The 23,589-nt window shown below is 42.4% G+C and overlaps 1 protein-coding gene across 2 annotated transcripts in view; it reads left to right on the top strand.

Annotated features, from left to right (window-relative positions):
- Nucleotides 1–20,077, top strand: part of Plce1 (phospholipase C epsilon 1) — a 286,564-nt gene extending 266,487 nt beyond the window's left edge. For both annotated transcript variants that reach the window (XM_027407429.2, XM_027407428.2), the window contains exons 25-33: nt 4,423–4,586; nt 6,250–6,511; nt 9,399–9,517; nt 10,317–10,445; nt 12,574–12,783; nt 15,216–15,374; nt 16,388–16,606; nt 16,929–17,152; nt 18,991–20,077. In XM_027407429.2, the coding sequence (XP_027263230.1) occupies nt 4,423–4,586; nt 6,250–6,511; nt 9,399–9,517; nt 10,317–10,445; nt 12,574–12,783; nt 15,216–15,374; nt 16,388–16,606; nt 16,929–17,117 (1,451 nt within the window). In that variant the 3' untranslated portion in view covers nt 17,118–17,152; nt 18,991–20,077. The remainder of the gene's footprint in view (nt 1–4,422; nt 4,587–6,249; nt 6,512–9,398; nt 9,518–10,316; nt 10,446–12,573; nt 12,784–15,215; nt 15,375–16,387; nt 16,607–16,928; nt 17,153–18,990) is intronic.
- Nucleotides 20,078–23,589: the final 3,512 nt, after the last annotated feature.

Here is a 23,589-nt window from a genome sequence, read left to right as displayed (position 1 = left end):
CCTAGCTAAAGGGAATATTAGAAGCTGCCACCCCTGAGCCCAAACCACAGTCCACAACACAAACTGAACCTCAGAGTGCCTTCCACTCACCTCTGTAGTCTTTAGTCTCTGCAAGCCAAGCTGGGAGCACCTGTTGGAGCTGCCGCACTCCAGGGAAGCAGGCGACTGTTGAGTGTTTCATCGGCAAGGTTCTCTGCATAGCCTTGCAACCCAGAAAGTGTGCTGTCATCTACTCTCTCTCAGTTCAGTTCACTGAGCCTTAAACATGTACCATTGCTGCAATGCAACATCTATGTGTCCTTCATTTAGGCAATTGTGACTGAAGCCTCACTCAACACTTTACGTGCAGCAGATGACCAATAAATAAGAGCTGCACTGTGCTGGAGCAAACCGTCCTGGTCAGCCTCTATACAATCTGAACCTATGGATCTGGGGAGGGGGGAGTGTAGGTCTATTACTTTTCACATTGACATGTTAGTTAATTTCCACTGTGACAAAAATTACCTGACAAGAAGCAACTTAAAGAACAAAAAAGGTTTGGGGGTCCCTAGCACCCACATGGCAGCTCATACCTGTCTGTAATTCCAGTTCCCGGGCATCTGATTCCCTCACACAAACATACATAAAGGCAAAATACCAATGTATATAAAATAAAAATAAATTATAAAAGGAAAGGAAAGGAAAGGAAGGAAGGAAGGAAGGAAGGAAGGAAGGAAGGAAGGAAAGAAGGAAGGAAGGAGTCTTAGGGTTTCTATTGCTGTGAAGAGACACCATGACCATGGCAACTCATAAAGGAAAACATTTAATTGAGGTGGTAGGCTACAGTTTCAAAAGTTTAGTCCATTATCATCATGTTGGGGAGCATGGCGGCTGGGAGTATGGTGGTGTGCATGCAGGCAGACATGGTGCTGGAGAAGGAGCTGAACTTCCTACATCTTGACCCACAGGCAACAGGAAGTAGGCTGACTAGGTGTAGCTTAAGCATATATGAAAGCTCAAAGCCCGCCCCCACAATGACACACTTCCTCCAACAAGCCCACACCTACTCCAACAAGGCCACACCTCCCAATAGTGCCGTTCCCTATGAGTCTATGAAAGCAATTACATTCAAACTACCACAAAAGGTTTATTCTGGCTCACAGTTGGAGAGGATACATTTAATCATAGCAGGGAAGGCATGGTGTAAGAATCAGAAGCCAGCTAGCTAGTCACAATGCGTCTGCAGTCAGGAAGCAGAGGAGGAGCAAGAAATGGACCCCAAGGCTCACCCTGACTGACCAACTTCTTCCAGCAAAGCTCTGCCTCCTAAAGGTTCCACGGCCCTTCACAAATGGCTCCCATCTGAGGAGCAAGTGTTTAAACTTGCAAGCCTCTGGGAAGTATTTCACATTCAAATCATAACAAGCCATCTTCCTAGTACTTCTCTGTGATTTGAGAATTCAAAGAGACAAGCAGGCAAACAATATCAGAACAGCCATTTCACACATGTTCAAAATAATCCCTAGGTGAAGAAGCACTTGATTTCCCAAGGCCCTTCCTGTGCCCCATCAGCATCCTTCTCTCACAGGGCTCATTTATGTTGCCATTTTGTAGATGGCAGGGGAGCTTGCTGCCTCCCAGGTGTTTTTATGGAACTAGGACCCTCTAGTCCCTAGCTTCCAGACAACCTGTCAATTCCAAAAAGGTCAGAAGTGATCCAATTTCAACAAAAGTGACCACTGAGCCTAGGAACCTAAAGCTAGTATGCAAAGCTGTGGTTACCATGGGCAACAGTCTCCCCTTCCCCCCAGCTCTTTCCTCTGGACCAGAATGAATCCTGCTCCATATATAGAACCCACAAGAATGTAAGCATTGCAACCCCAGTCAGAAAAAAAGCCTCTTTCTAAAAAGCATTTATTGTGCTTTATTGGATTAGAGTTGCAGTTTTCACTGTGATTTTTCAAAATCCCAAATACAAGGGTAACTTAACTGTTGTGAGTGTAATATCTGCCTCCCACTGTGTTTTTAAGAATAGCAGACCATGCAGGCAGTGGTATGTCTGATCTACCCTCATATGCATGGATTCAAATGGGCCAATCAGGTGTATGGTTCATGTTCTTTCTTTCATTTGGTTACAAACAGGGGTTTCCAAAGTGCAGATGACCACTAGGCCTCCCTGGGAGGCAGTAAGAGGATTGGATTTGAGCCCCTCTTTATTTCAAACTGAGCAGCTTCATAGAAATCTGTTTTACACATTGGAGTACCAAATGGGATCTTAGAGTTTTTTAAGAGCTGAAAGTGGCACATTTGGAGACAGAGACAGGCAGATTCCCCCAGCATTCTGAGGCAGCAGCAGGCCAGTCTCTGTGAGTTTGAGGCCAGCATGGTTTACATAGCAAGTTCCAGGCCTCCCAGGTATACTTAGTGGGACCCAGGTTAAAAAAAAAAAGTTTAAAAAAGCTATTAGAGCCGAGCAATGGTGGTGCACGCCTTTGATCCCAGCACTCAGGAGGCAGAGGCAGGTGCATCTCTGTGCGTTCCAGGCCAGCCTGGTTACAGAGCTAGTTCTAGAACAGCCAGGACTGTTACACAGAGAAACCCTGTCTCGAAAAATCAAACATAACAAAAAAGCGATTAGGTTAGGTGCAGTTCTAAGAAGGTCTGACTCCAAGCCTAAATGAAGTTAAGAATGCTAATTGTTTTTTATCTGTAATGCTTAAGACTAGAAGTGTGTGGACTTGAAGTTTTGTTGCTTTTAGGGGCTCCCTCCCGCCTTTGGATTTTTTGAATATGTGCAGAAATAGACTGTTTTGATCGCAAACTATCATGAGGTCAGACGGGCATTTTTATACTGTGGTGTTGTATTAGTGCTCCAAAAGTTGTATCCAATTTCCAAATTGGGGTAAATATCCATTTCATATTTAGTCACCTCAAGTGAGTTTGTTTGCTTTGCTCTCTCAGCCATTCCAGCTATGTCTGTTTCATGGTCACAGAACGGCCAGGGAAGGGACAGAATAACCTCTTTAAGGCAATCACATCAGCACTGGAAGGAACCTGACAAATGGGTGCTATGCACTAATGCCACAGAGGAGACCGAGGCCCAATGTTCCTAATACATCTTCTCCAGGAATTCCTGCACAGGCACTTGGCCGACCTCAGATCCATGGGAAAGGTCCATACACAAGATACAGAGTAGGGGCCAAGTCTTTGTTGTTTAAAGGCACTTAGTCCACTTTTCCTTGATGTTGGTTCATGTAGCAAAGTTCATTCGGCACATGGAAGGAATCTACCAGCGGGAACATTTGTCAGGTGTGTCTCATAAACCCTTTGCTCATTTGGGCAGCGTTTACACAGACTGAGCCATCAGATGAGCTTGTGAGTGTGGAAGAGTCCAGAAAACTGTGCAGTCGTTCATCAAAAACTGGGCCAAATAAAATCTGGCGACAAAACTCTCCAAGCCTTTGTGAGGGCCCCCTGAAGACATGATGTGAATCATATGTGATGACTTTTTTCATATTTAACTATAAAATGAGGTAAAAAGAAAAAAGGAATTATGGGCTGAAATTAAGATTTCATGGAAATGCTGTTTTTCTTCTTTTTCTTTCTTGTATCGTTAAGATTTTATCTTACCTTTGAAATAGTAAGAATTGTCCATAAAATTGTCTACATGGTTTGGTATTTAGGATTTAAAAAAAAAAAAAAAAACGGAATGATTCTTTCCCAAAGTAATGATTTTGTTCCAAACTTCAGCATAAAATGAGGTGTTCTATGTAAGGTTTCTGATGGCTATGATGATGTTTTCCTCACAAAAGGAGTTTTTAAGCGGCAGAACCTAGCTTGGAGTTGGACCATGGGCCATTTCCATAGACGATGAGAAAAGTGCTTTTTCTGTTGGTGATGGTGGTTTCTCCTTGTTGTTATCTCCGTTACCTGCTGCACCTCTTCATCCCCATGCCTCCTGACACAGCCTGGCACATAGTGAGCATTCATCCATCTAGGGAGTGTGTCTTAGGGTTTCTATTGCTAAAGTACCGTGACCAAAAGCAGCTGGGGATGAAAGGGTTAGTTTCAGCTTACAACTCTCGGGTCACACTCCTTCACCCGGGGAAGTCAGGCCAGGAACTCAGGGTAAGAACTGAAGCAGAGGCAATATAGGAACACTGATTACTGGCTTGCTTTCCAAAGCTTGCTCAGTCACCTTTCCAATACAACACAGGAGTGGCATGTCCCACAGTGGACTGGGCCCTCCTGCGTCAGTCATCAAGAAAATGTCCTACGGAGTTGCCTGCAGGCGATCTGCTGGAGGCGTCTTCTCAGTCGAGGTTCCTCTTCCCAAATAACTCTTTCTGTGTCAAGTTGACAAAAACTTGCCAGCACATGAATGGCTGATTATCGCTTCTTCCCTCCAAATAATTCGCAAATTTGGCTTTGTTTGTTCTGCAGATCTTCCTTTACATTTAAATGCTGCAATGTTTGAGGCAAATGGTGGCTGTGGTTATGTTTTGAAGCCCCCTGTCCTGTGGGATAAAAGCTGTCCCATGTACCAGAAGTTTTCTCCACTGGAAAGAGACCTAGACAACATGGACCCTGCCATCTATTCTTTAACTGTGAGTATGCCCCTGTTGTCAGAGTGATGTAGCATTTAAGCCTCTGGGAGTGAATATGAACAGTCTGGAATTCAGGGTACCACAGTTCTCACAGTAATTTCCTGTTTCTCAGAAAGCAATGGCTGAGGTTAGGCTCGCTGTCACAGACCGTGTGTTTCTGAGCCAAGCAGGTGGAGTTAGAAGATTCCTGCCTTATCTCATGAATGGTCATTTGGTCTTCTGGGGTACACAGAATCATAACTGGGTGTCCCCATAAATAATGAGCTTTATCCTAGATCAGATAGACTGGCATCGGGGTACACACAGTGAGGCATATTTCCTGCTTCTAATCTAACCTTGTGCTTCCTATTACTTAAGTCATCACTAAGTTATTGGCAAAACTCTACATATTGCTACCTTAAAATAGAGAACTGCAGGCCATTCTTCACCTCTACTTCCTCATTAATTTGCTCCCTCTTAGTTAACAGAGAAAATATTAAGATAGGAGATGAGGGGGGAGGGAGGAAGAGAGGGAGAGAGAGAGAGAGAGAGAGAGAGAGAGAGAGAGAGAGAGAGAGAGAAAACAGGGTCATTTCTTCTCTCCATCTTTAAATCTCAATTTTCTCTTTCCAAAGAAGCATCCTCATGATACTCCAAATCCTGTGCTAACTCTGTTCACATGTTCTCCCATCACCCAAATTGCTTTGTCTCTCGCCCTAAGCTGGGGGAGCAGTTACCTCTTTTGTATTAGACCATTTTAGCAAGGGTAGAGTGTTGGTTTATCTTTTTACAGAAGGCTACTGTATGTCACAAGGAAACCCTGGACAGTGGCTAACTGAGGTACCTATTAACATTAAAGCAAATGCTGTCTGATAGCCTCTCTCAACACAGGCCTGTACCTATAACAGCGATGTCCTGGCTGGCATACCCCGCCCCCTATCCTAAACTCACCAGTCCAGGGCTGGGCTGTCCTTCCCCTGGCTTCCCTGATTCCTTTATAACCCAGCCATTTTGGCTACTAGGTCCTTTTGCCTTTTTGCCCCTTGGCTACTGCTCTTGGTTCACACTCTTGTGGCCTCCTGGCTTCTGGCTTTCCCCTCTTTCCTGCCCCCTCTCCTCACATAGCCCCGTTCAGTCTGCCCGCCATGTTCAGTCTGGACCCTTCCTGATGCCTCTGGCTGTGCTCTCCCTCATATGGGCAATAAACCTTCTCCTCAAACCCATACCTAGGAACCTTGTATAGTCAGTTCATCTTTTTTTTTTTTCATTCAGCCATGAATTGATTTCTCTTAGCAGTATTCCATGGATTGCTCCAAATCTATTGAAGATTTTATAGTTGTAAAATAAATCCCTGCAGTGCTCAAAATAGAAAACAAATGGCAAACTCCTGTTTCTATGGAGTAGGGTTTTCTTTTTTCTTGACATCTGTAAGAAATGCAGTTTCATTTCAGTGCTTCTCTCTTTTTTTATCAGTTTAAAGGAATGCTATAAGCACAATAGGATTTTCAAATGGTTCTAGCCACATGATTACTGGATTACAATCACTTGTGTTTGTTTACGGGTTTTAATTAATCATTCACGGTATCCATTGCAGCATTCTCTGTGAACAGAAAGTAAAAGAACTAGCGATTTATTTGCTTCTCTTTCATCTTTTGTAACCTTGATCCTTTATATTTTCCTTCAGATCATCTCTGGCCAAAATGTGTGCCCCAGTAACAGCACCGGAAGTCCGTGCATTGAGGTTGATGTCTTGGGCATGCCCCTGGACAGCTGCCATTTCCGCACAAAGCCCATCCATCGAAACACTCTGAACCCCATGTGGAATGAGCAGTTTCTCTTCCGGGTTCACTTTGAAGATCTAGTATTTCTTCGTTTTGCAGTTGTGGAAAACAACAGTTCGGCAATAATGGCTCAGAGAATCATTCCACTCAAAGCTTTAAAACGAGGTAGAATAAAGTTTCCAAATAGCATCTGCAGTGCCAAGGGCATTTTAGAGCAGAGACTGAAATAAGGAAATAAAAACAAAGGGAGGGCTGGGAGGTGGTGATACATACCTTTAATCCTAGCACTAGGGAAAGTAGAGGCAGGTGAATCTTTGTGAGTTCAAGGCCAGTCTGGTCCATAGAGCTAGTTTCAGGAAAGCTAGGGCTACATAGAGAAAACCTGCCTTGAAAAATAAACAAAAACAACAAAGGGAGGGAGAGCTGGGGTGCAATAGGGGCACAATAGTAGCAAAGTGAGACATAGCTACAGGTGAAGCCTAGCAGTATTGGAAGGGTAGGTGTGAGATGAAAGGCAAAGGCCAGTACCATTGGTTTGTGGGTCGGCTTTGGTGTGGTCCTCAGGAATGTTGGCTTATGTGCATAAGATTCTCCTGGGGCTCTTGGCAATAACATATAGACTCTTGTTCAGTAGGTCTGGGGTGCAGGCTGAGATTGTGCCTCTGAAGCTTGAGGGATGCTGACTCAACCTAACCTCCTCTGGGTTCCACAAACATGTTATGCTTTCCCACTTTCTGTTTGCTTCCTATTCCCTTTTCCCATCCAAGCAGCCCCTGGTCACTGTATGTGTTTGGTAGAATGCCCAGGACAATATACTACAACCAGTTTATTCTCTCACAGTCTTGAAGGCTAGAGAGCCAAAATCAAGATGTCAGAAGCTTGATGTCTTCCCTCACTCCGTGCTTTGGCTTCTTCAAAGTATTGTCACATGATGACTGTATTTTGTTTTATTCTATGTTCATGTCTGATATCTCTATCTTAATTTCCTCTTCTTAAAAAAAGAAGATTGTATTTATTTCTTTCACATGCATACGTGGGTAGGCACCTATGAAGGTCAGAGCACAGCCTGAAGGAGTTGATCCTCTCCTTCCATCATGTGAGTCCCAGAGGTCAAACTCAGGCTGTCAGGCTTGGCCACCAGAGCCTTTACCCACTGAGGTATCCCTTAATGTCCTCTTCTTATGGGGACATTGATCTTATTGAATTGGGACCCACCCTCATGGCATCACTTTAACCTCATTAAACACGAAAGGAACTATCTTCACAGTCACACTCTCAGGTGCTAGGGAGCTTGGCTCTCAACATATCAGTAAGAGGGGTCTGCTAGAGGTCTTGCTCTGGACGGGTTTGTTGACCTGGGATGGATGTGTGGAGTCAGTGCCAATAAGGGATTGTGACCACCTGTGTTGTTCAAACAAGTGGCCCCAGATAGCTTCAGCTGTTTTTAATTATATAGTTTCAATGGTTTGCATGAACAATTTTGTAATCAGTTACTTCCTACGTAAAAACTTTTTACCTAATTTCTAAAAATGGTTAGACTATTTACCAGTTTGTTCCTTGCCTTTTTATCTACTGTCTCCCAACTCTCCCATGGGTAGCCATTACCTTTTTGATCTATACCTCTATTGTCAAAGTCCTAAGCAGTTTTGCAAGCTATAAAGGAACTTTTCTGTCTAGGCATACCTAGAGGTAGAAGAGTGTGTCTTGTTGGCAGCACATGCAGTTATAGCATCAATGCAGGGCAAGAAATAGTTTTGTCTCTTGTTAATATTTATATCTGGTAGGGTTTGGATTCTCATGACCAACTCTCCAGACAGAGCTAGAACAATCCATTCTGTGTTTGTATTGTTCTATCCTCTCTGGGGGCATACCAGGTTTTTCTACTTGTGCTATAAGGAACATAACCTGGAATCTTACTCTTAATAATTGGCACTACTTAGCCCTTGTCCTTATGTCTATCTGTCTTATCTTTTTGGTATGTTGGCACAATTATTAGAAATGAGGGAACTGTGGGTTTCTATGATTCTGTGTCATTCCCTATTCCTTGAATGTCCCCATTAATTCCTGATATCATCTATTTAATAGCATTTCTTCAAAGCTCTTGTGGTTGAAATCATTCTTTCCAGAACAGTTATGCAAATATGTAGTATTAATGACCTACCGAGACTCATTCAGGCCAGTAGTATGGCTAGCACAGTGAAAGCAAGGACAGCACATTGCACACACGATCCCGGGGTCATGTCCAGAATCATGCAGTGAGCTGTCCACAGGTTCTTGCCAAGTGGGTTAGGATCTCCAGGGACCTTGCCACAAGGAGAGCCATTCATGTCCTTCTCAGGCATTGCTCCCCAAAGAAGTCACATGGCTCCTGCCAGGGGTCCATAATTCAGGTCATTACAATTACTAGAGAAGTGTGAGAAAGGACAGAGAAACAAAAATCATTTGTTTCAAGAGTATCCGTGCCATTCCCCAGTCTAATCACTTTTGATAGGCTTTATTTTTCTGCTCATGTATATGGCAATGAAATACACGGTTAACAAATAGACTTCCTCCTAATCCCAATGTTATAAGACTTCCTGGTTTTCCATTTCTAAAGTGTATAGTGAGCACCTTCCGATGTTAATAATCATACAGCTACCTTACCATTTTTACTGTCTGCATATTTTTCCATTTTATATCTATATTCGATCTCTTGATATTAAAAGTGTATTATGATGAAAGGTTTTCTATAATGGATATTGACCTTTAGTAAAGCAGAGATAGTAGCTGCCTTGGTGTCAAAGTCATCAGGATTCCCTCTTTCTTTGTTGTTGTTTGAGTTTAATGATTATCCATTTGGGTCTAAGTTAGAAAGAATACTGGACAAGGTAATTATTCATTGACAGTCCAGGAATATGCCCCAGGAGACAGCTCTCTTACAATGAAAGCTCTCTGCTGGCATACCCGTTACCTTCCACTGCCCATCTTGCGGATGTAGTGACCTCTGTGTGGATATTTGCAGAGCTCAGTTGTGCATGGTTAACAGGCCTTTCCCAACTCTGCACCATTCCAGGTTATCGACATCTTCAGCTGCGGAACCTCCACAATGAAATATTGGAAATCTCTAGCCTATTCATAAATAGCAGAAGGATGGAAGAAAATCCCTCTGGCAGTACGATGCCAGCCTCTTTGGTAATTAAGTTCTTATTTCACCCAGCATAGCTGCAGGACTGCTACACTGGTGGCGGACTGTCTTGTGGTACATCAGAGTTTCCAATGAGTCCTTAATTAGGTGGCTATGGAAACGATAACACAGGTGGCTGACACTTGTTGCTTACATATGCTCTGACTCATCAGTTCATACCCCACATCCAGTGATGTTTAAGAACTATTGGGCCAGAGCTTACCCCTCTAAACTGGGGTAGTTTGTTTAAACAAGGAACACTGCTCTAATTTATTGGTCAATTCTATTATTCTTCCTCTAATAAATTAGAATCATATGTGACTGTGTGTTCGGTTTCCCTCTGTCTATGTTCACAGGCTCGGGCACTTTCTTGGACCACCTTCATCTTATACAGTTCTGCTTTCTTCTCTGGCCTCTCTCTCTCTCAACTCTGCTGATTTCTTCTCTGTGTGTGTCCCGGCCCTATTTTCTTGGGCCGCCTTCTTCCTGTCTCCTTTTCCTTGTATCACTCTACAGAAACCTTGGCTCATATTTGTATCACCCGAGGAGCTTTTAAAAGTGAAAACTAACATGCATTTCATACAATACCAATCCCTCTCATGCTGGGAAGAAGCACTGTAATTTCAGTAAGCTAATTCCCTGGAGGCTGAATTTCCTTGGGACTGCTGAGGCGATATGTCATCGTCTCGTCCTCCCCATCAGTACACACCAGGCTACAAGTGGGTCCTAGGCATCTTGTGTTGAATAGAGCCTAGAACTTCCGTGTTATCTAGAATGCATGAGAAACCATGTGATCTTCATTGACAGATGTTTAATACTGAAGAGAGGAAGTGTTCTCAGACTCACAGAGTCACGGTGCATGGTGTTCCAGGTCCAGAGCCCTTTGCTGTCTTCACTATAAATGGAGGCACCAAGGCAAAGCAGCTTCTCCAACAGGCAAGTCCACCAAACCCATGGTTAAAGAAATCCAGTCTCCAAAATGTATGTGTGTGTACAAATATGTATGGACGTATGCATTCACATAAATCCTTAAAAGCCCATGTCAATGATACATCTTTTATTTCTTTATAGTTTCTTTATCTTTACATGTTGAAGCTTGAACCTACAACCTTATACATGCTAGGCAAGTGCTACAACCACAGACCTTTTATTTTAAGTTTGAGACAGGACTTCCCAAGGCTGATCTAAATTTACAGTCCTCCTGGCTTCATTATGATATGTCTTTTGTTTGTTTGAAAACCTAAGAATAATTTAAGGGTTCTTGGTAGCACTAGACAAACTAGCTTCACCATAGAGAAGAATTTCTATGATTCAGTACCCTAATATCCCACACACTTTTATCCTTAGCACATTTTAGAACTACTTCTCTTCTCTGAGGGTAGACCAGGGAGAACACTGACCAAGAGGAGTACCCTGGACCTTCCTCCAAAACTAGTGCATATGATAAAATGTAGCAGAAACCACATGATGCATGACAGAATTAAAAACCAATTGAGCAGTGATGTATAAGTATTAATACTATGTTATTAATATTAGTTGTCTCTATCATTTAAGGGTACATCTCTATGGAAAGTGCAACATTTTATTGCTGACTTAAGTAGCATCATAGTAAACTATTTTTGTATATAATCAAACAAAAGCTCGGGGTGTTTTTTTTTCCTGATTGCTTTTTAGTCAATTAGTCTATAAACTTCAGTATCAAGTCACTACAAAGATTCTGTAAAATCAGAGAAACTTCCCACAGCCACTAATGAAAAACAGCACCATATTTTTCCCCGTACACATAAACAAATGAGTCCTCAGTGTTGAGAAAAAGTGGTGTTGAGTTTCTTGAGGAGATGACAGTACCAACAGAACCTCTGAAGACTTCCCACCCTGAATAATTCTCATAGTAGCAGGTGTGTGCATGGTCCAGATTGTTGGCCTTGGCCCCCATGGGATTATTAGCATGCTGCTTTAGAAGAAGGGCTCAGGTAGAGGGATCAGAGTTGTGAGAATTTTCTGCTCCTACCATCCTTAGCACCTTGTGTTGTGCTTCCCCTCCAACTGAGAAATATTAACTATACCATTGCATCATTGGCAGGAACCTGAGGAGATGGGTGTTTGCTTAATTCAAGCCAGGTATTAACAGCTGGCTTCTACCACACAGCTACCTCTCACAGGAAGGGAACTGACACTTCATCAGAAATCTATATGACAGGAGTGAGAAAGAAAATATCAGAAAGACTCTAATGATGACTGGTACTCACTGAGTGCTCAAAATGTCTCTTGCACTATGCTTAACGCTTCTATAATAAACCAAAACTAATAGATTGTTACTATGAGCATTCCCATTTTATAGGTGGGAAAACCAATTCTCTTTCCAAAACTCCCAAAACAGTAAATCTTGACACCCTCATGAATGCTAAGCTGAGTAAGTGCTCTATCATTGAGATATCCTCAACTAAAAACAAGTAAGTCTTAAAGGGAAATCTGAGACCTAGGTCTAACTGACTCCAAAGCTCTGTCTTAATCACTCCATCTGATTGTGCTGAGTCCAGAGCAAGCAAGGAAACAGCCCTTTGGGCACACTGTGTCAGGAATCTCCTGACAGGAGAATTCCCAGACGAGCCCTTAGCCTTGTGAATCTTCCATGACTGGGTAGTTATTTTCACCGTGAAAAACAGAGGTGATGCTTGCAAACTGCACAGGGTTCTTTGCATCAGCCATTTGTTGCAGGATTTCAAAGAACCAAGTTCATAGAGTAAGAAACCTGAAGTTTTAATTCAACAGGATTTCTCATTCCAGCAGTGGGAAAAACAGCTATGCTGTCTGGGGATTATAAATAAACTGTGTCTTTGCCCACAGTGAGCATAAATAATCGGTTCTGGACATATAAGAATTATTATAGCTCTAAAAAGAATTATGCAACACTCCCAAGTAGGCTTCACTTATAAATTGCCAACAAACCTGCCAGAACATCATGCAAACAGACGTGTTCACTTTGTGCCACTCTTCAGAGATGTGCCTAATGTTGCCTTTGCCTTTTTTTTTTTTTTTTTTTTTTTTTTTTTTTTTTTTTTAGATTCTGGTGATTGACCAAGACACCAAACTTAGTGCCACAGACTACTTTCTGATGGAAGAGAAGTATTTTATATCTAAGGAAAAGAATGAGTGCAAGAAACCACCATTCCAGCGAGCTGTGGGTCCTGAAGAAGATATTGTACAGATTTTAAACAGCTGGTTTCCAGAAGAAGGCTATGTAGGCAGGATTGTCTTAAAGCCCCAGAAGGAAGTAAGTACCACCTGGACACAAGCCTTCCAGGTGACTGTTGAGTATGCTGTCAGCCATCCCACCAAGGGATACCTTCAGCAAGCACTTTACTGACTCTCTCCTCAGCTACACAACACTTTCTGCCTGCTTTGGAGAATGCTAGATCATAAATTCTGTCATGTGACCTACCCCCGACACCACTTTTGGATTGTTTGAATATATAACAGGAAATGTAATGACACATCCCATTATGTAACAAGAACAGTAAGTGGGGAGAAAAATATGCTGTAGAATGGTGGGGAATGATCATGTTTTATGTAATAAAAATAGGCAATACCTTCACTCCTCCACCTCCATTGTTAGACTGAGTAAGGTTTGAAACGGGCTGCAGTGGTGGCGGGGGTGGGGGGGGGGATCCTTTCCAGACTTGGTTACAGTTTGGCACCTCCTGGCGGCTGTTTCTCATTCTGAGTTAAGTATCATTGGGAACAATCCTGGGTGATGGGACCAGCAGAAACCTGCAGGCCAGTGACAGCAAACCATGAATAATTCTGGTTCATTAGCACCATCTCAATAGCCTGTCTATGAAGATCAGGTTAGAAGAATGCTGGGAATAGAATTTCCTATGAGCAGTCTTGACATCTGATAGGGTCACCTACTTCCTTCATCTCTCTTACCCTGTGTACACCCTCTTGTAGACTGTAACTTCAAAACTACTGTCATTTGAAAATGGGGCAGCCAGGCAGTGGTGGCACACGCCTTTAATCTCAGCACTTAGGAGGCAAAAGCTGGCAGGCCTCTGAGTTCCAAGCCAGCCTGGTCTACAGAGCAAGTTCCAGGACAGCCAGGGCTACATAGAGAGACTTGTCTCAAAAAAAAAAAAAAAAAAAAAAAAAAAAAAGTGAAGGGCTGATAAATGGACAGAAGCTATGTAAAAAAAAATTACAACCATATTCTCACAATTCCAGGATTTTGTGTCTATCTGTTCATGTGTTAGACAATGCATTTATGTATCAAAGGCAGATGTACACAAGGATGTATACCTAACAACAGTGAGATTTTGTTTACAGACTTCTTTGCTCATTTGTTTGTTTATGAGAATGAAGCGATATAAAAAGAAAATGAGAGACTAGGGATGGGTTTATCATTTTCTTCACTGTTGGGAAAACATTATGAATTCCGTTGTTTTGCCTACACTCATATCTATCTGTGTACCAAATGCATGCCTAGTGCCCATGAAAGCCAGAAGGCAACACTGTATCTCTTGGAAATGGAGTTACAGATGACTGTGAGCTACAATGTGGATTCTACGAATCAAACCCTGGTCCTCTGAAAGTGCAGCTGGTACTCTTAACAAAATGAAAATCCGGGCTAGAGGCACGGCTCAAGAGTTAAAAGCCCTCGCTACTCTTCAAGAGGACTCAGGTTCAGTTCCCACTCACTCCCCACATGGTGGTTTATTTCCACCTGGAACTCCAGTTCCAGGGGATCCAACACGTCCTTCTGACCTCCCAAGGTTCCTGCACTCAAGTAGTGCACATACATACATGTAGGCACAAACTCATACACACAAATTAAATAAACAAAACATTTTAAAGACGATGCATACAGGAGAGAGGGAAATTGGATTTCACCAAATTCTACCCAAATCAAATTAGCCTGATAATTCTCACTGAAGTGTGGCTTACCTGCAGCCACTGACCTGGCCTTTCCACTGTGGGCATTGCTCATCCCACTGGATGAGTACGCCATGCTTCATATTTCATGTGCCTAGTATTTCTCTTTTGTAACTTTAAAGTGAGAGGGGGAGAAAGGGGAGAAGGGAGGCAGAGAGGGAGGAAGGGAAGAAAGGCCCGGGAGGAGGAGGAGGAAGGAAGGGAAGGAGGGAGGGAGGGAGGGAGGGAGGGAGGGAGGGAAGGAAGGAGGGAAGGAGGGAGAGATGTGCCACAGACTATGGGTCAGAGGAAAACTTTGTGCATTTGGTTTTCCCCTTCCACAATTACAAGCAGCCCAAGGAAGGGACACACGTCATCAGGCTTGCATCAAGCACTAAGCCATCTCGCCAGCTCCCATGTCTAATCCTTAGATGTTAACAGTGTTTGGGGAATGAACTTATTATGTTCAATACAGCTTACCATGTTCTTATTTGGCTTTCAGTAATTAACAAAACAGTGTATTTTCTTTCTAAAAGTTTGTAATTGGTTTGGTTACTCAAAATCTACAACTAGTAGACACTTACACACTGGTTTGTTCTGTGTGTATCAGCATCAAGCCTTTCTTCCCCTTAGAAGCAGCTACATCTTTTTAGTATAGTGTATGAAATATTAGCTAACGTATGAACCATAAAACTAAGGTGATGTTTTCCGTTTTACCAAGATACAACTCAAATTTTTGCTAGAATTTTTTTTTCTGTCTTACCAATTACTCATATATTTTCTTTTTTTTGAATGCAGACCCTAGAAGAGAAAAGCATTGTCCAAGATGACAAAGAGGTGATCTTGAGCTCGGAGGAGGAGAGTTTCTTTGTCCAAGTTCATGATGTCTCTCCAGAGCAACCCCGAACTGTCATCAAAGCCCCCCGGGTCAGCACTGCACAGGATGTCATTCAGCAGGTAAAAGCCTCCTTGGGGGCCAGGATGCAATTCAGAGACGCTGCCTGCCCGGCAGGCACAGGCCTCTAGGCTTGATCCCAGCACCACAAGAAATCTCTCCTTTCCTTGTGCCATGCCTCCTATCGTAAATGATTGGGACAAATCAGACGTGTGGGTATTGACAGCTCATTTACAAATGAAGTTCTAGAATGGGGGAGCTGGACAGGAGGTACACATCTCGGAAGGATAGGAAATAGCTGTTCAGTCTGCAGCAGATACTCAGCTAGCATCTACAATGAATTTGGATCTCTGCTGATAATGGGTTTAGGAAGTGGCCAAAGTTGCCTCAGAAACACCCAAGCAAATACTGAATGGCCATCTCTGAAGGATGGCCCAGAACACAAGCAGGAGGCTGACTCTGACTGTTGGGCAAATCCCATCCTCTAGGTCAGGATACTGTTTTTTTAGGGTATTTTTTCTTTGTTTGTTTGTTTGTTTGTTTGTTTGTTTAACACGACTTCAGAGAACTGTTCCTTGTGGCCTCCTCAAGGTTTGTATTCATTGAACTCCTGCTTGAGAAATGATACCGCACAGTTAACAGCATCAACCCCTGACCACACGGCTGAGGGCTCAATCTCAGTTCTGCCCCTTACTCAGAGATCTCCAGCCAGATCTCAAGATCTCACTCAGATCTGTGTCTGAGTTAGACTGTGTGTTGACAAACTTCTTTTTTTGGGGGGGGGCGGGAGGCGTGTAGGGGATTCATTTCTGTCATGTAAAACCTCCTCCTGAGTCTGACTTCACTAGCCCATTCCAGTTGCTCTGACACCACTTTGGAAGTCAGGCCACTTGGAAGCTAAGTGAGGTGACCTGAGTGTTAGAAGCCATTAACTACTCAAATGAAAATGTGGCATCGGGTGACCAGATTTTCCCATGGCTAAAAGTCTGAGCCACTTTCCCACCTTAAACTTTCATTCAGGATGGATGCAAACATGAGAGACACTTGATTCAGCTGACCCTAACTTATCTTTCAGACCTTATGCAAAGCCAAATATTCCTACAGCATCCTGAACAACCCCAACCCAGGTGACTATGTGCTCTTGGAAGAGGTGATGAAAGACGCACCCAATAAGAAGTCTTCTACTCCAAAGTCCTCACAGAGGATCCTTTTGGACCAAGAGTGTGTATTTCAAGCCCAAAGCAAGTGGAAAGGTGCAGGGAAATTCATCCTGAAGCTAAAGGAGCAGGTTCAGGTAACAGGAAAGTTACTTTGTTCTTCATAAATCACTGATAGTCACATTATAATTAAATGTGGGAGCTAAAGAAATCTCTAGAAAGTTCCTAAGTCCAGCAGCTGGAAGGTAATCATTTTGTTTTCACTCTGTGGGGAGAAAAGACAAAACAGCAAGCTCCCCTGTGTGGTTAAAAGATCCTGGGATAGAGGCCTTGGCCCATCTTCCCAAAGCTTTACTTGCCAGAGAGAAGTACAAAAGCAAGTACTCCCTCTGAGTATACCATGGGCCTCAAGGACCTGGATTTACGTTTGCATCAAGGAAGGTTCTTTTTTCTACACAGGCATCACGAGAAGATAAAAGGAGGGGCATCTCCTTTGCAAGTGAACTCAAGAAACTCACTAAGTCCACTAAGCAGCCCCGAGGACTCACATCACCTCCTCAGCTTGTGGCCTCAGAAGGTGTTCAAATCAAGGAGGAGAAGCCTGTGGGTGCCTTGACCTCCAGTGACACAGCAGCTTACCAGCAGTGACTGAGGCAGCATGTTTGACCCAGCTATATAGTAAGGTACTGTAGCATTCTGAAACAAGACTCAACAGAAAGTACTTTGTAACACAGGATGGAGCCTGTGTCCTTTCAGGAGGCTCTGAGGACAGGTAGGAGTGGTACCTCAAAACAGAACCTGGGCTCTGAAATTATACGCAAGTTTTTAAGATGTTAGACTTCCTGGGCCAGAGACGTGGCTCAGTGGTCAAAGGTGTCTGCTGCCAAGCCCGGTGACCTGAAATGGATTTGTAGGACTCCATGGTGGAAGGAGAGAACTGACTCCCACAAATCGTCCTTTGACCTCCATATGCACACCATGTCATGTACACGCCCTTGTATTTACACACACTTTTCCAGACTTCCTTATTTTGTAAGTAACTAGCCAGAGGCCCCAGGAAGGCAACCAACTTGCCCCAAGTGCCAGACAGGCTTGAGTCATTACATATAGAACTGCCTTAATTATTAATAACACATAAGAACATTCTTCAAGAGCTCTGGATCAGTGTTTGGGATTCCTCATATTATAGTCTTATTTGTTTCATTTACACCCAACAATCTCATCTCTTCCTGCCTCTAAAAAATAAAAGTAATAAATTAAAATATGCCAGGTGTGGTGGCACCTGCCTGTAATCTCAACATTTGGAAAGCTGAGGCAGGAGGATCACAGACTCAAGGTCAGCCTGGGCTACTTAGGAAACATAGTGGGACCCTGTGTTTAAAAAGCAAAGCGAAGCAAAAGAAAAATAACTTCAGTCTCCATCCTGGAAATGCCGTGTCACTCCTTGACATTCACACACACAGTCAATCTCAGCAGGATGATCTAGAATATGAGAAAGGTGTGAGAGAACCAAAGATAAGAGCCTTCCTTTCACTGTTTTTGGCTGGAGGCTGTGGTGGTTTGAATGAGAATGGCCTCCTAGGCTCACTCACTTGAATGCTTGGTCCCCAGTTGGTGGAACTGTCTTGGGGAGGACTGGGAGGTGTGGCCTTGTTGGGGGTCAGTGATTTAGATGGTTGCCTTGCATTCCATGTCCCTTGCAAGTAATCCTTTGAAGTGTTAAACTGACTTCATAGCTCTGCTAAACACTGCTCTTCTTAAAAACAGCCATTGGCACAACTATGCCCACTATGACCATTTTTATCAAGGTATTCCCAAGAACAAGCGCTTACTTCTTAAGTTCTCTCCGTACATTCTCATAAGTAAACAAGTGCAATGCTTTAGCCTTTCTGACTGACACAGTATTTCATGTTATTTGTTCTACACCTAGAGTTTCAATAATAACCTAAGAATTTCTAAAGAAGCAAATGTTCACCTTACTCCTTCCTGAAATGTTAACAGTTGAAGGAATTTCTCCTTTTCCTAAAGTTGAGGAACATTTATTTGATGAAAAAAAAAAAAAAAAAGAAAGAAAGAAAGAAAGAAAAAAGAAAAAAAAAAGCTTTTGCTGTTTTTCCTAAAGAATGTGGTATTCCTGGGGCTGGAGAGACAGCTCAGAGGTTAAAAAGCACTGGCTGATTTTACAGAGGACCCAGGTTCAATTCCTAGCACCCACCTGGCAGCTCACAACTGTCTGTAGCTCCAGTTCCAGGGGGTCTGACACTCACACAGACACATATGCAGGCAAAACAACAGTATACACAAAATAAAAATAAATCACTAAAAAAAGAATGTGGTGTGCCAGGACAGAATTAACAATGTTCTGCATGCCACAGACCCCACGATTTAACACCGAATTATACAAAGTGACTCCCTCAAAACTAGCCACGAGAGCTGTGGGCTTCCGTAGTTGAGCAGCTCTGAACCTGGACAGGCTGTTTGGGTTCAGTACACTAATAAGCTTCTGTGGATGATGTTACAGGTGAAGATCCTTGGCGAGATGCTCTGACCTCGGTGAGATGCTCTGAAGAATGAGCGTGGTAGAAAGAAATGTACTTTACTTCCATCACATTTAAACTGGAAACTGGTGATTTCTGAACTCCTGCTCTCTTCACATCTGACGTGAGGCACATGCAGAGGAGGACAAGCAAAATGGCACACATAGGACTGCCAACCAACTTCCTGAGGAATGAAGCAGGGACACCCAGGGCATCGCACAATGTTACAGGTGGAAAAGCCAGGCCTTAAGCTTAAGGCAACAAGCTTCATCTGCAAAGGGCCAGGCAGTACAGGCTGTACAGTCGGGCCGTATGGCTTCTGTTGGCATGGCTCAGCTCTGCCACTGGAGTGCAAATGCAGCTGCCAAAATAGGTACAAGAATGAACATGACTGAACAATAAAATCTTATTTATGGACACGTAAATTGGAATTTCATATCATTTTCACATATCATAAACCTTTCAAGTGTTCCAACCACTTAAAATTGTAAAATCTATTCTTAGTTTCAGGGTCATACAAAAACACATGAATTTGACCCAAAGACCAGCTTGCTGACTCAACTTGGAGAACTGGGAACCAGAGGCACAGAGGTTGGAAAACCTTGAAAACTGGTCATAGGTTGAATGAGAAGTGGAAGTCTGGGGGCTTTGGAAATGTAAATATGTCCTGTAAGGTCTGTTAACAGTTACTCAAATTAGTTCCTATATGTGTACCATGGTGCACTTACTTTAGGATGCCTTTTTGCAAACAGAAATGTTCTTTTTTTTCAAAAGCTATTATTCATATGCCCACAGATCGTTCCAATTTCAGTTCTCACAAAATGAATTTAGAATGATGTACAAATTAGTATCTACTGAGTTGTGATGTCTTAATAAGAAGCCTCATCATTTTTTAAAAGCAAAAGCAGACTGAGTTGATGTTTAAGGTAGATTTATTTATTTTGCAATGTTGGTACTGACACTGTACTTGTGTATTTATTAGACATAGCTTTCTTGATATTGCTATGGGTTACAAGCATTAGTGGTTCAATCTATTTCAAGACATCCTAAAAATAAAACATTTGAACATGAGAAGTGGGCTAGACATCCAGTGCAATAGTGTCTGACTTTACTGAAGAGCCAAGACGCGAGTCAAACTGCCATTGGATGTAAGTTATTTTTAAAACTGTCCTTCACAAAACAGTCAACTAAGTGCAAGGGATTCTTCTCATTCCTGAAATGAAGCAAACTGTGATTTGTTCCTTCAGAGTCAAGCCTACATTTTATCTTTCCATTGACATCATTCCATTTGAAGATATTTTTCTTCAAATTATAAAGCAAGCTAAAAATCCTGAGTTTTGCTTTGAAATTTTCCTTTACCAACTATAGAATGAATTAAACAACCCCTTCTCTGCACATTCTAAAAAAGAGACATGTCAAAAATACACCACACAGCTTTCACATCAGTGAGATTCTTGCTTGCACCATTATTCTCTTGCCAACGAAACTCAGACTATTCTCATTTGGCAGTTGTACAGCACTAAAAGTTCCCTTTTAAATAAAACAATAGGTCTGTAACAAATGGACCGTGCTGCCTCGTTTTAAAAAAAAAATATTCTGGAAACATTTTATCTAGTTTCTATAAACTAAAAAGGCCAAATGATTTGGGTCACCTTGGGTTTCAAATTAAATTACTGGTTCAGTTTGAGCCAGACAAAAGCAACAGGTAGTAAGATGCAGAGCCAGGTTGGTGGCCTGGGTTTGCCCCACCCACCACATGGTCCTTAGCATAGATGGGGATTTGATTCAGAATAAATCTGAAGTGAAGCCCATACTCAAATACTGATGTGAACAAACCCAGCCTGTTGAATCCCAATTTAGGTTAAAGGATGCATACTATTAAAATTGGGATTTGAAATTTTAGGCAGGACACATGGATTAAAAATGTAAATAGGACCAGTGAGATGGCCCAGAGAATAAAGGCTATACAAACCTAATGACCTCAGTTTGATCCCAGACCAATAGAAAAGTAAAAGGAGAAAACCGATTCCACAAAACTATCCTCTGCCTCCATATGTGCCCCCCACATCATATATACATACATTTGTGCACATAATAATAAATAAAATAAAAATTTTAAAAATATAAACAGTTCATTATAGGAATGTGCCCCCTTAATGATGGGGATACATTCTGAGAAATGTGTTATTAGGGAATCTCATTGTTGTACGAATGTCAGAATAGACTTACACAAGCTAAGATAGCTACAGTGTCACTAAGCAACCAGGTTTTTGTTTTTTAGCTTCATTAGAACATTATAGGATCATGGTTATGTCCCATGAACCACACACAGCAGTCCACCATTTATCATACTATCACTGTAAGGTACATGAATGCATTACAGCTGACTAGCACAGTCTGGTGTTTTCCAGAAATACTAAGTTCTGACTGAAAGCTTATCTGAATTACATGGGGACACCAGTCTATCAAATGACTTAAATTAATCTTATTCATGATGAATTAGGATGACTAACTATCCTCACCACCATTTTTTATTCTTTAGGATAGAAGAAATCTGGATAGCAAACTCTTAATCAGTAAAATTGGTATGAAAGAGAACTAAATATGCAGGCTGGTTGTATTGCAATTTTTTTTTTTTAAATGTTCCAATGTGGGATCCTGCTAAGACTTATGGCCTGCAGAGAAACAATCTGCGAGAGGCTAGAAGGAAACCAGGTTCATCACAACTTAGCTGGGCTGGTTCAAACTTCCATACTCTGACACCAGAGAGTTTATTTTAGCCATGTTTAAGCACAGCACTATTTTAGTAAAAAAACAATTCCTTATGACAATTCACTCAATCCTGTGTGTACCACAATTAAGACATGTTTACACTGAAACTCTTTACATACAGCTTCTTCTATAAAGATGGGTTGACACATGGTCAACATAAGGTCTAGGGGGGATGACTGAAGTAAGCATAATAGCCCATGGGGGTCAAGACTGGCTTGGGCCTAAGATAACACTGAAGTTACTTTGGCTGTTGGGTTTTACAGACTGAGAAGCAGTGCTTAAGGTCTACAGAGGGAGAGTCTGGGATGAACAAACATAATAGTCTGGGGGAGCCAGGCAAAGCCAAAGATTGTAAACTACATCCATTTCCAGCATCCTGGGTAGAAAACAGGTAAGCATCTCCTGGCTTTGATAAGTCTGAATGTTCAACTTTCCTGGTTTCCCTAGTGCTTACCTGTGTGACCAAGGATCTCGTGCCCTCAACTTGAACCATGTCAAAGTTAGCAGCCCAATTTATAAAGAAAAACTATCTGGCAATAAAGAATTAGAGTAAGAAGCAAGCATGATACTTGGTAGGGAGGTGACAGAGATGCTCTTCCTCTCAATCACCTGTCCATTGACAACTCATTATTTGTCAAGATAAGAATACCACAAAGTGTCTGGGAATTGGGTGGTAAGGATCCGGGCAGAAATACTCTCCTGAGGTAAGGCCTCTTCGATTCAGTCATCCATAGCATAAGCACAAGTTTACAGAGTCTCCTGAAAATCAATATGGAGCCTCAACTCAATCAAAGTGGAGTTACAAGTGCCTTGTTTTAATCAAACCTGTTTCCTTAAAGGCTTCCCATCTTGATGGCTCTGGAGGTATTGATGGCTCATGAAGGCCCAGGATAATATATGCTAGGTCTTTTCAAAATTTTTCTTCCCCTTCCAGTTCCCTTCCAATATCTATGCAGATACTGAAGGCTTGGTACTGAAAACATAAGGGCTCTAAAATTAACTCTAAAACACAAAGCTCCATGAAAAGCTACTCTCTCCTGCCAATAAAGAATAAGGTTTTGGAGATACTGTATTTGGCAAAGTAAAATGCAGCCCTCCTAGCTGAGTGGTGGTGGCGCACACCTTTAATCCCAGCACTCGGGAGGCAGAGGCAGGTGGATCTCTGTGAGTTCGAGGCCAGCTTGGTCTACAAAGCGAGTTCCAGGACAGGCTTCAGAAGCTACAAAGAAACCCTATCTTGAAAAACAAAAATAAAAAAATAAAAAATAAAGATGCAGCCCCCAGGAAAGTAACCACAAGGTGTACTTTTAACCCCTTTACAATTGCCCCTCTCTCAAAAGCACCAAGGCCAGAAAAGGAGAGCACAGAGTCTCCAAGTGATCATACAGCAACCCCTTGGACAAAGTCCGGACCTTTCTCATCCCTCCCAGGACCCACAGTTAACTTACATATTCTCTGCCATCTTTTCCTACAAGTAACCAAAAGCTAAAGATTTCTGACAAGAGTTTGTTAAGTAGCTGGCTTTTAAACACATTCTGAACCTCCATTATGAAGATACTCTGACATCTCTTTGACTGAACACATACTCTGAAATGGAAATAATTCAGATGACAGCCTCTGAACCTGGAAATAATTCTTTCTGACAATGAACTTTGGAATACTGCATTTTTAAATAGTGTGAATTACCTGACTTGGCATCAAAGATCATGGAGCATCAAGGCTGTTTTGTTCCCACTATCCCACTTGACTATTAAATGCGTAGTGCACAGTAGGTGCCCCAGCCCTGTCTTCAACAATAATTAAGGCTGTAC

The sequence above is a fragment of the Cricetulus griseus genome, chromosome 3 (genome assembly GCF_003668045.3).
Source record: "Cricetulus griseus strain 17A/GY chromosome 3, alternate assembly CriGri-PICRH-1.0, whole genome shotgun sequence".
Lineage (NCBI taxonomy): Eukaryota > Metazoa > Chordata > Mammalia > Rodentia > Cricetidae > Cricetulus > Cricetulus griseus.
This window is presented reverse-complemented; position numbering and strand designations above follow the sequence as displayed.